Source organism: Watersipora subatra, chromosome 1, assembly GCF_963576615.1.
Source record: "Watersipora subatra chromosome 1, tzWatSuba1.1, whole genome shotgun sequence".
Classification (NCBI taxonomy): domain Eukaryota; kingdom Metazoa; phylum Bryozoa; class Gymnolaemata; order Cheilostomatida; family Watersiporidae; genus Watersipora; species Watersipora subatra.
This window is the reverse complement of record NC_088708.1, coordinates 77,868,300-77,881,489: the sequence shown is the minus strand read 5'-3', so window position 1 is coordinate 77,881,489 and position 13,190 is coordinate 77,868,300. Positions and strand designations below refer to the sequence as shown.

The following is a 13,190-nucleotide window of genomic DNA, read 5'->3' as shown; positions in this document are numbered from 1 at the left end:
AATGTTACCAGGTATTGGTGTATCTACTATGTATATATAGGCACTTTTAAATTCTCTCTTGCTCAAGCCAAGAAGCTAATAAACTCTGTCAGTGTCGAGCCATTCTTTAAAATTCATTCCTCTCCCGAGTGCTTTGTTGAAGAGCCTCCTTGAAAACTAACAAGTTACCTATAGATGTAGGCCAAGGTCATATAATAGAGTGCACTACTCAGTGGCTAGCTGTTACACAACCGCACTCTTCAGGTGACAAGTGACCAATTGTCACCCGAAGAGTGCGGTTGCACAAAACAAGATTTGCAGTAACTTTTAGCTATGTGTTCTTTCCTCAATCTATAATGTTATTATTACTCCACAGAAGTTCTATTTTAATAGTGTAGAGTTCTCTCGAGTTAACATTTTAGTAATTGTATATACATACTAGTTGAATGCCCGGGTAATAAAAAAGTTTTTGGACAGAAAATTTATTTGTATTTAACATATAACAACATTTGCCATTCTAATTTTCAAACTTCATATCATGAAAAAAGTGTTTTGTGTAGTTAAAATAAATTAAAAGAGAAAACAAAAACAACTGTAAGGGTGTTCAAACTTTGTCAAACAATTGTAACTTTCAAACTTCAGACTATGAGGATAGTGTTTTGTGGAGGTCAAATGAATTTAAAAGAAATAAAACAGCTATAAAAGGGTTTAAATGTAAATGTGAAATAATTAGCAAGTAATAACTAAATTAAGTATGTTTTGCTACGATTACAATAAAAGATGATTCGGTAATGATTCAATTAATGCGAACTGAGAAAACAAAATAAAAACCCTGAATATGGTAAATAAAAAATAACAATTCTTGCACAGAAGTGTGTGTGCATAAAAAAAAGTTTACTGTTCCACCAGAAGCTATTCATCAAAACGTTGAATACGATGATACTGGTACCTCTCAATACTGGTACAAATGTAAAAATGAGGTATCTGTTGTATTCTTGTAAAGAATTGAAGCCTGAAGTAGTGTAGATTGTAATGTAGTTTATTCACTGACGGAAACACACAACTTGAACTGAAAATGTTGTGGGTATTTAAATGGAACCAAAAGTAGCTTTATAAATATTAGCTTAGTATATGGTAAAAATACAATAGAGCGCTATATGGCTATCTTGCTTCAGATGTAAACAGAATTGTTATAAGCAAAAGGATTACTATAGCCATAAACTATTATCTCATAATTGTCACAATCCCTTATAGCTCAATAGCCATAACAGTATCGTACTGTTTTTGTCTGACCGAACGAAGAGAGACTGTAGAGGCTGTTCCTACGGAGATAATACCAGTGTCCGCTTGAAAAAAATTGGTCTTGATCGCGATATAGCAATTGAACCTTACGAAAAACTGAAAATAGAAGTTCAAAAAATATGAAAAAGCGTCGTGTTTCATAGAGTTAATAGAAGTCATAGTTTCAAATAATACGTCATTTAGCGTGTGCATACGCTATGCAGTAGGCCTATATGATAATGTCTTTGATCAATATGCATTGTATAGCTCAGTGGTAGAGCGCGTGGATTTAAAGCTTGCGGTTGCAATCTCCGTGAGTTCAAATCTATCAGAATGCGGAATTTAATTCCAAGATTTAAATTTTTATAGCTGGGCACAGACACATAAACTTTGAGAAATATATAGATTGATAAAAAATCTACAATTAATCATATACATGTATGTGTATGATATAAAAAAAAACTAATTGTAATTGTTTTACTTATTCTACAGCTTTATAGAAAGTACACATTTGTTGTGAGACTGTGCAAAAATATGTATATGTTATTATTTTTTATTCCATATATATTAGGCCTATATGGTAATGTATGTATATTGTCAGGTTGTATAGACTATATAAAATTATATGCCCATGATGAAAGAACTTTGTCTATTTGCATCACCCATGCCACTTCCTAGCCTATTAAGATGTAGTAATATAAAGTGGTGCATCATCACTGTGGAATGAATGTTATTCTAGGAGGTATGCAAAAGAACAAATATGACAGATGAAGTAATTTATGAACAATGAAAGTTTTGAATGCTTTTGCAATGTAAGACATCGGTTTGACGCCTCGTAATGTAGCAATATTGTCTTGCAGTTTTATTGCAGTTGTTTTGTGTATAACTTTCATGACTCTGACAGTAATTGTACTCACTTGATAAGCTATGCCTACTATTTTGGCCTTATATGATGACCTATGTGTTGTTATAATGTCTTCTCTAGCAAGGTTGGTGTATGTAGGTACAGTCTAACTCGGACATATCTTTCTCTAGCAAGGTTGGTGTATGTAGGTACAGTCTAACTCGGACATATCTTTCTCTAGCAAGGTTGGTGTATGTAGGTACAGTCTAACTCGGACATATCTTTCTCTAGCAAGGTTGGTGTATGTAGGTACAGTCTAACTCGGACATATCTTTCTCTAGCAAGGTTGGTGTATGTAGGTACAGTCTAACTCGGACATATCTTTCTCTAGCAAGATTGGTGTATGTAGGTACAGTCTAACGCGGACATATCTTTCTCTAGCAAGGTTGGTGTATGTAGGTACAGTCTAACTCGGACATATCTTTCTCAGTTGTATTAAAAATTGATACATCAGGCAGCGTGTGGTCCTGGCTTCATTATTGGTTATAAATACCACACTTAAGTTATATCATTAAAGATACAATTATCTTGGTTGCTCTTCTGGAGTACCGTATGATTTAAATAAAAACATAAGTTTTTACTTTTAAAATAGCAACATTATTTATAAATAGGGTAGTGGTGATATTAGATTATTCTTTTGCTGTGTAGCTTGGTGTCAACCGCAAGCTAGTGTCTGTATTAAAGGCAAGCTTCATGTAATGATATCTAGCGCTTTTGTGATGTCAACATTCGTGGAAGTTAGCTATTTCAGAGTTATACATATTCAATACAATAAACTTAATGAAATCCTGCATTGAAAAGAATATGACAGGAGGTTGTTTATATCATTTTCAGCATTGCTGAGGTTTTTTCCCAGAATCACGTTTCACTTTTTAATTTGGCATTGCTGTATTCTCATGTCATAGGGACACTGTTAGTGAATTAATCCAAAATGACTGAATAAACTTCTTATGTTTGATGCTTGCCCCTTAATCGTGCAGATGTAACAAGACAAAAATTTGAGGAGTAATTGATAGTACCATATATCTCGACCCAGGCCACTATTGGAGCAGACTGCAAAGCCACCCTGAGATTGTTCAGATGACTTTCCACACTACTATTAGCGCACAGAACAAGCCCTTCTGGTATGAATGCCACATCTATTAGCTCATAGATGTAGCCTCTAATGCAACTCTGATAGACAGTGTTCACTTAACAACACTATTAAATAACAGTTAAGATTCATGCTTCACACCATTCACTCAGCACTGATGAAGGTGCGTTTATTTTTGGCAGCCATCGCCAGTGCTTGCTGCGGATCTATGGTACTGCAGTATTAATTGATGCATATCAAAACGGCATTTTTTCACTTTTCCAACTAATTTTCACTACAAAACAACTTGAATATATTGTATGCCATGTTTCTCAAGACTAACCCTGCTATAACTAATGCTCCCTTATAATGACTATCTGCCATCTGAGTATGCTATTGCTAAAAAGAGCACTACCTCTGTATCTTTCCATGCCCTGTCCCCTGCCTAGATGGCATATTTCTTTGGTCTGCGATCAGGCTACCTTTGAGCAATAGAAAATATTAGCAGCGCAGTTTTATTGCGGCCAAATAAGTGGCATACATCAGCCAAGTATGCTCAAAATTCATGCCCTGCCAGATATGCGTAGGTACTCCTTGTGTGAGAACATGCGTAGGTACTCCTTGTGTGAGAACATGCGTAGCGCTTGCAACATAAAGCACAGTTACTGATCTATGCCTGCTTACGCTCTTCTTGCGACATACCACAGGTGCCTTCCCACAACAGTCATCCCGGATGTTCGATTCTTCAATGTCATGCCTATATAGCTATCCAGGCAGAACATCTAACCAGGCATATAAAGCTTCGGTATCATTTATTACAAAAATATGGGCCTCAAATGCATATATTATTATGGATAAGTTGATAAGAGAAACGAGCAACAAGCACCCGTTTACCTCTGTATAAATACTAAACAAGGATACAGCACGGCGACTGTGGAAAGCGATCAAAAGAAAGCTGTTTCTAATAATAAAAATAGCAAGGTGTTAGCCTTAGGACTGCGCTACAATAAGGGTTGATGGAAGCCCACCTGGCCGTCAAGACAGCCTGTGACTAGTAACTGATGAGTGGGAGAGTACTTAGTTGTTACGACCAGGTTTTGATGTGAATAAACTGATGCAACCTCTTGTAGTTCATGAGGTTTGTTATTATTGTTTGAGGACACCTGCAAGCCATCCTCGACTTCATTGCACTCACTGTCAAAGCCTAGCAGTCTCACTCCATGAGCGAATGGAGAACATATCACCCGGCCATCATTGCTAAAGCAAGGCTCTTTAATGAAACCTCTTCCCATGTTTGGCTCTTCTACGTAGTAAATGAGTTTAGCGTCTTTCTGCTGTATATAGGGGCGTCTGCTAGCGCGCTTATCATCCGCAAACAAAACGAGAGTCTGGTGTACACCATCTGTGCCACCTTGAATAAAGATCATGAACTGGTCACTGCTGTTTGCGCAGGTAGCTGCTAGGTTATCAAGTCTTTGCTGAGCAGATGGTAGAACCCTTGAGAGCATCTCTGCCTGGTCCATGGACGGGTTTGAGGAAGAAGCAGAATTTTCACCCCCATCATCTTCCTTTTCCTGTGCTGGAGAGTATGAGCGAGAACTGTGAGTAGGTCGGACTTCCTCACCAGCACCGAGTCGATGAGCCCCCATAGTCAGGTCTACAGGATTGGCTGGACTAAAACCATTGTCAACTGAAAGGGAGAGCAGGTACTGGGCTGAATTAGCCGAATGTGTTGAGCTCTGAGGCACTTCCTCCGTGTGAATTCTACTCGGTCTTCTGAGCCTAGCATGACGCAGGTCATGGACACAGGTGTGCTAAAATGGAAAAATGATAGTCTAAACGAAAATAAATGAAACGAGAAGGGTAGAGGTAAATCTATATAAATAAATCCCACTATCATTGTATGTTTAGTTTCTGACCGATATCATCCAAACTTCACACGCACATGCTCCATGCCTTCCGCCAAGACCTAGAAATATTTGGTTTCAAAACTTGGTCTGATTCGTGTGAACCAGCCTCCTAAACACCCACCTGAGAACTATCTCATTGAAAAGGAAAGAAATCCTGAGCATTGCTGGGCGTATTGCTTACTGCGGGTATTTTTTAAGGGCGAAAGCACGAACTTGTAGACAGAAGTTATTGATAACCAAACACAAATCTGTGATGTAGGACTAGGTGAAGCAACCGATTGAATCTCAGTGAGTTGTTTAGCAGATTCGTGAAAACTAATGAGTTGGTTCAAAGATCAACACAGAATCTATGCGGGGACATAGGTGTTTGCAGCAGTAAGCCATTAGACAGATTAAGGAACTCATGAGTAAGATTTCAAACAGGACACACTGTCTAATGACTCCAGTAAACATCCAGCAAACCAGATGGCCTATTACCGCATAACATCACATCCGGATGACTGATAATTCTTTTATTCTCCATTGAAAGTTGCACAAAGAACTACTTGAATTGCGGTTAGAGTATAGCCTCTGATCAGAGAATAAACGAGAGCAAAGAGAAGTGTTACCTAATTTGGCTGAGCCATAACCCGTTTATGCTAAATCGCAGTGTGACCGAAAATAACCTTATCAACAGCTAAAACCGGACCAGGATGTTGTTGGCCTTCGACACAAGCAATAAGGAATGCTATAGATAATAGGCAGAGCAATTCCTATGCATATCGTAGCGCTAAACGCTAGAACGCTAGAGCCAGTCAGGCGGATCGAGAATACAGGATATAGACAAGAGCGTAGCACTCACCTCGCACAGTTCATCGCTGCTGTTGTTGCGAGACACGACATAGTTGCCTGATGGATGAATCTAAAAATGACAAGCGCAAAAAATTTAAATATGACATCAGAGAGTGCCAGCCTGAGTAGGTAGGAGCGAGCGACAACAATAGCTAGTGACACTCATTACACAGTGCCATCATCTCATTTACTAGTGACAAATAAACTGGCCTAAAGAGAACAATTCATAAGGGTAGGTTAGGATAATAGGTCAAGGGGATAATGTAACCTATAAAATATGACCACTGGAGGAGAGAAGTGACAAACTTCAGCTATAGCATAAATGAAAAAAGAATATGAAGCGAACCTTGAGAGAAGCGATGATCTCTACGTCTATGTTGTCCGTAAAGTCGGCAATAAGTTCAAGCCGATTGCTCTTGCGGTTGTCTTGAAAGAGATGGTTGAAAGCGATGCCAGCGTTGCCAGCTGTCCGGTTCATCTGCATCAATCGATAGAGATTTGGCTGAAAGAAGAGACAAGAATAAGTTTAAGGAATGACTGAAAACGTTAGGAAAGCCTTGCATGCTTAACTAATATTGTTTCTAGCAGATGTTACGGTCTAAGCGCTGTCACACGCACGTGAGTGACAGAGAGTTCATAAGAACACCTCCCCCGCTAATCAAAATTGGTTTAAGATAGGATCTGATGCTACAGGATCTGCGCGGTGTCACAATGGAAGCATCAGACTACTCGTCAAGCCCGAATAGACAGCCATTAGCCATGGGCTATTCAAGTGCACTGGAATGCATAAAGGTCTATATAGGATATATAGAATAGGTCAGGGGCTGGCTGTATCCTGTTAGCATTAGAGGGAGCATTAACATCTTCAGGCCATTAATCAAGAGCATGCCCACTGCGCTTAGCCTATTCGCTCTTCAACCAGGATGTAGGGGGGCCATGGCTAACACACATTCATACAAAAGCAGGAGAAATGAACTTTGGAACTTCTAAAGGAAAGAGAAGCGAAGTGAAAGAATGGCCCTCAAGCCTTGACTACCTTGAATCCTCTCAAGTCGTCAGCAATAGTGTTGATATCAAAATCATGAACGACCATAATATATCCACTGGATGTTGAAAGGACCAACTTGCTATGATCAGCTGATAGAGCAGTTCTCATAAGGTTACGGGTCTGAAAGAGAACCTTGTGAGGTACTTCTCCCGTTTCTGTTGATCTATAAATCAGAAGACAATCAGCTAGAGGATCGTGTCAAACTCATGCTATGCCATCAAAACTGAAAATGCAGCTAGTAAGACACGACTGAACCGTTATCAAATAAACTCAACATGTATAGAATAAATATGTAGCTTTAAGATTCGTGAGATGCTCAGATCAGCAAAGGTGTAGTCATACAAGGAGTTACCTACTCATGATAATCCCACATGATGATATTGCCATCGAAACCAGAGGTGAGCAGCTTGCCATCAATGCACTCGATGTTTTTGACCCAGTTGGAATGTCCAGCTAGAGTCTGCACTTCCTTTTCCATATTCCGTAAATCCCATAGCTTCACCGTTCTATCGTCTGAACAGGTTGCGAACAATCGGTTATCCAAAAACCTAAAATGTGATTAAGGCCATAGTAACCGATCTTTCCACAATAGCCAGTATAAATGACGCTAGGAGGGCTGCAATGCAGTACTAGAAGATCACTTACTTGACGACGTTGACACAGTCCATGTGAGCCTCTGTGTTTGCTTTGTGCATCTTGTGTGTGAGAGGGTCAAACATAAGGATACTTTTTCTTTCCGATGCTGCGACAAGGGTCGAGCTAAAACAAACACCGTGTCTAAATTAGGGTGAGCATCCCAATCCTCCCGAGAGGAGAGGAAACTGTAAACATGGATCAAACTGATAACAGAAAAACTCCTAAATGACAAATAAATAAATTATACATTATACGCTCTATTGTCACAAAACAAGAAGTGAGGTTATGTTTGTTGATCACGGATCACATCGCATCTGATTTATTACGCAACGCATTACTCAAGAGCACATTTGTCAACAGGATGCTTGTAAAGCAGTAGAGAGACGCCCAAAAGCTTGCTTGGCTAGTGTTTTGGTAGTTATAGAATGTTTTGTGGAAAAAATAATTATCAAACAGGTCGATCTGTAAATTTTAGCTTCAACTCATACCAGTCTTAAGGAGAGATTTGGAACTAAAAGAACTGCCAACCAATAAGAGCGACGGACAAACAAGTATAGTACATTAAAGGTGTGATATGAGGCAAATATAAGCCATTGAAGGTATGATATGACATTCTATATATAAAAGCATTTCCATCTTGCGATTTATGCTAAAGGTAAACAAGCGTTTGTGATCTCTATCCATTAGTGATACAGCGGATAGGCATTGCCAGTTATGCCATCAACACAGTAGTTGAAAAGCTAATATAATCCAAGATTGCAGAAACAAGATTTTGTTTTTGTTATGTTGAACCAGCTAAGAAAATTGTGTTTGGATATTAGTTAAATATGTATTATTAAAACAACAAAAAAACAAATGTGCGTAAACTTGGAACACAATTCAGCCTAACAAGAGAGCACCAATGATTTATGTTGTAATCCAAATCAGCTCTACGAGACATGCTAGCTACAGCCCAGCAGAAGATAAGCTTTGTGATGACAGCAGAAAACTGGAGTTGATATAAACTAAAGGATAAATTAATTTCAAGCATATTTTACAAATAAACTAGAAAACTATGATTAATAGAGGATTAACAGAAACAAAGGTCACAACAGAAAGGACACAACAGAACACTTTTTAGATAGACAAATAACTGCATTGAAAGTGCTACAAAAAGCAATTTTTTGCATCAAGGGTAAACCAATAAAATAAGTAGGACTGCCAACAGGAATTAAAATGTTGCATTTTCGAAAAGGCTATTTAAAATACAATATTTGGAACGATACATGACTTGGAAGAGGTTTAACAACAATACTGAGAATCAAAAATCGTGGCGACAGAGCTTGCTGGATGATTCATTGCTTACAAAGAGAAAATATCTTTGCTTATCCTGATATTGATCAGACTCATCATCAATGTTTACAATTGCAAGGAGTGTTTTTAAGCTCCTAAGCCTCATCAGGCCTCAACATTTCTATGTCACTATATAGAATACTCAAATCATATTATGACTAGCTCTAACAGATCACAGTTTTAGGTCCTGAATTCAAAAAAGAGAGCTATCAGTGTCTTCCATTATATTAAGTCTGATACACAGTATAGAAATATTGGACAAATTTACTGGCGGATGAGAGGGCGTTACGCTGTCACCTTGTCACGATTGTTTAGCTGATTATCTGAGTTGAGCTGTTTTAGTTTAGATTATCTGTTTAGCTGAGTTGGTTTTAAAAAGAAAACTTGAACATACTGAAAGAAAGAAGTTTCACATATGATAAAAACTCGATCGATCTAAAGTACAAGGCTCCCATAAGGCTATTCTGAATAAAAACATGTTTTGCTACTATAACATTGAGAACAATTAAAAATATATACAATTTACATTACAATCATTATAACAAACCGATTTTCATTTTAAGTCAAAGCATTAAACTCATGTTGGACACAGGGCTAACACTAATAATAGCATTTCGCTGCAGAACTGTCATGAGATAAGCTGCTGCACTTTCTAAAGGGTCAATATGTTGACGGGTCGCCTCTTATTCAGCCCACACATATAAGTGACATAGGGACCGTTTATGTTTAATCTCCTGGAGTCATTACATTTTAATGGCATATATTATTATAGCTGTCTAGGCTTGGCCCTTAAAAAGTAGGTGACGCTATGGATTTTCCGGTAGAGCTATCCTTATGCATGCTTATAGTTGTGAATACATTTCATAACACTGATTGTTTTCATGAATTTTCTGCTTCAAAGCTGTCCTGCGATAGTGGGATCAAACAGCCGTTTTATGAAAAAAAAACCTTGATACTTAGATACGCTTTCATAATTATATTGATAACTTTATTGAGGTTTTTAGTCGAGTATATAAAACAAAAGATTTTACATGATAAGAGTTGTGTTCCATATGAATAATGTGCTTCGCTTACAACAAAATTATAATAAATACAATAAAAACTTATCCCATGCTCAACTTATGCTTTTCTCTAATACAGTAGTCAAGAATGAGATGAGGCTTTCACGGAGGTATCAAATATATTTCATTCGAGTTGATTTACAGCTCTGATTTACAGCTCTGACTGAGCTCTTGATTTACAGTACTGTTTAGCATATTTTTATATTCAGGGGGTAAAAACTACAGTGTAACTGTTTTTGTGATATACCCCGACAACTATTCAATCAGATGACTAACTCTTTCATCGTTATGCTCTGCATAGATACTTTGGTAAGAGATCTCTTAAAATAATTCTTCTATTTACCATTATGGAATCCCATAAGTTGGTGATCATCCTATAACTTGGTGACTTATTTGTTCAATAAAGCACAATTAGTGCTGCCTAGTGTAGGCCTACTTCTTTTAACATTGCTAAACTGACAAGGAGCTCTTTACAACATCTCGTCGTGATGCTTTCACATTACTAGATCAGCTCGTTTCTTACTAACAGTACACCAAGAATGTTCAAATTATCTGAGGGTTTCTGGAAGGATTCTACAATTCCTTTCAGAAACCCTCAGACCGCTGCTCATTTCAGAGAGGGAGCGAATTTAACTGATGATGATCTGTTTAGGTAATTCGAGTCAAAGTTTTCACTCGTAAACACTTTGGATGAAGCAACAAGTGGTGCTAATGAATAACTAATTTTCAATAACTAGTCAATAACTAATCAATAACTAATTTCCAATAACTAGAAACTTATCCAATAAATGTCTAATTGATTTTTACAAACTAAAATATTTTTTGCTCTAACAGTTCAAAGGAGTTTAAGCTCTATTCCAACACTATTTGGATACAATAAAGGGTGTGGTTAATTTTTATAATGATTGCGCAATCTAAGCCTGCCAGTTTTCTCTATTAAACTAAGTGTAGTTTTAGCACATTGTGAATGCCTTTATAAAATAGACTACCCAACTGATATATTATTTATTACTAAACAGCAACTCTTGGAGAACCTTACAGAGTTTCTATGTTCCTTTGCAACTATTATGTTGAATTCAAATTATTGTAAATCTCGGCAATGCCCATGTAATTGCACCCAAACTATATATTTAACTGGTTTATAGTCGACCTTTTAAAATTCTGTTGAACATTATTACTTACAGGAAAAAAGCCATTCTTTGCTGCAGGTTTTTTAAATACAAAGCAAGACACACGCAAGATTAAAATATTTATTCTTGCCCTCTTTTTAAAACTCGTGCACCGTGAAGGAACGAAAAAACACTTGACAATCAGTACTTCGATGGTAGAGCAATGTCATTCGCCCCACGCTATTATTTGTGGTTAATTACATGACCTTGCATACAACGCATTTAAGTTTTTTAATCGGCCAATGAGTTTAAACAACTACATATGTATATAGAGGTGCCAAAACCAAAATTATTCAATGGCTTAAATTATACTCACCCATCAGGACTGAAGTCGAAGTTAAATATAGCACCATAGTGATAGGGATTGCCACTAGACTTGTTCCATGTGCCACTGTGGCCAAATGAATTGTAGAGTCCTTTAAAAAATTTAGCTCTCGAGTATGAGCAGGAATGCTGCCTGTGTGAAGAGCCATACATTTGACCAACTCTTTCACGTCTGCATATCCACGGCAACGGATTTAATTGTCCTTTCCGTAACACCTCCTCGGGATTGGTGATCCTTGCATTTATCAGTTCCATTGTTCCTGGAAATGACAAATTTGTCGTTAATGTGTTCGTGTAATGCCTCAAACTCATAATGCCTTTGAAATTCTATAGAATTAATTGGATATAAGCAAAAAGCACATTATGAAGAGAAAACAGCCAAATCTGGCCTGCTCTAGCAATAAATTTTCTCACTCAAATTAACATACCAGGGCCTTAAATATCATAGTTGTACCAATATATCAAAAATAAAACTGCTAAACCAATCAGTTTCACTCCTCACCAACAGTTGGCTTCAAACGAGGGCATTGATACATTAACAACTAAGACACAAATCTATTTCAAAACCCAATAACAAGCAATCATATATTTTGTCTCGAAGAACTACAACTTCTTCCGCAAGACATGCACCTGATGAAGCGAATTTTGAAATGTCCTGGCTCCCTACTAAGGTTTTGCCAATTTAAATAAAACTACAACTGCTGGAACAACCCTCTGCTCTGCACAAATGACTTTCAGGAACCATTCCAAGTCAATTGATTCAACATAATTGTTTCGCTAAAACCTTACGACAGATGTTTTATGATAAAACCAAAAAAATACCAATCCGTTTCATAAATAGAAACCACTTTTTTATTAGATTATCATTTTACGTTTTCCAGTTTACGGCTATACTCATGGGTTTTTTATTCTGAAAGTAGTCTCTTATTCTTAAAACGCTACGTATAAGATAATTTCGTCATCTTACGTTGCAAAAATACAAACACGACACAAAGGACCGATGTTTCACTAAAAGAACACTTGCACGACTAACATATTGGTTTTTCATTCAAAGGCAGTCGTTGGAAGGCAAAAATGACAATTAACAACTGGTCATAGAATTTTATGTTTATTCTAGCAAATGAACGATCAGCTAAAATGGCTCAGAACCATGAAGGCATTATACAAAACGGAGAGTAAAAATCATGTTAGCTTAAAGTATATCATAGACCAAGTTTAATCCATTCTTGAGAAGCACGAGCTACAACTACGTAAAACCCCACTCTTTTTCTATTTACGGTGAACCACTAATAAAGACAGAGCTATATGTATATAATCATGTTCAAACAAACATCAATATATAACACAAACAACACATTATTATTAATAGTTACCGATTGACAGCGTAGCGATGTCAAACTGCTACTATCAAGGAAACCCCAAGTAGCGTTACGTCTGTTCACAGACCTGTTATAAGCTTGCAGCATTAATATGTCCAGTAGCTCGATTGCACCAAAGCTGTGGCGCAACATAAACGTCAATATTCACAATTGGTCAATGAAATCACATTACACCAAGCAATGTTATAGAAAAGAAATTAGTATAGTACATTAATAATACGTTATTCAATCTTAGTAATGAACTGCACAGCTTCGCAGCTCGAA

General features: G+C 37.3%; 1 protein-coding gene across 2 annotated transcripts; it reads right to left on the bottom strand.

Annotated features, from left to right (window-relative positions):
* Nucleotides 1–4,031: 4,031 nt before the first annotated feature.
* Nucleotides 4,032–13,180, bottom strand: LOC137390337 (DDB1- and CUL4-associated factor 10-like). 2 transcript variants are annotated; one of them, XM_068076672.1, is made up of 8 exons: nt 12,921–13,180; nt 11,540–11,807; nt 7,671–7,784; nt 7,382–7,573; nt 7,014–7,188; nt 6,324–6,479; nt 5,988–6,047; nt 4,032–5,050 (listed from the first exon to the last, which is right to left on the bottom strand). In XM_068076672.1, exons 2-8 carry the CDS (start codon nt 11,800–11,802, stop codon nt 4,238–4,240), a joined length of 1,773 nt encoding a protein of 590 aa, XP_067932773.1. In that variant the 5' UTR covers nt 11,803–11,807; nt 12,921–13,180; the 3' UTR covers nt 4,032–4,237. The 2 variants fall into 2 exon arrangements, with proteins under 2 accessions (XP_067932773.1, XP_067932778.1); XM_068076677.1 differs by having other exon boundaries at nt 12,994–13,180.
* Between the last annotated feature and the right edge of the window lie 10 nt (nt 13,181–13,190).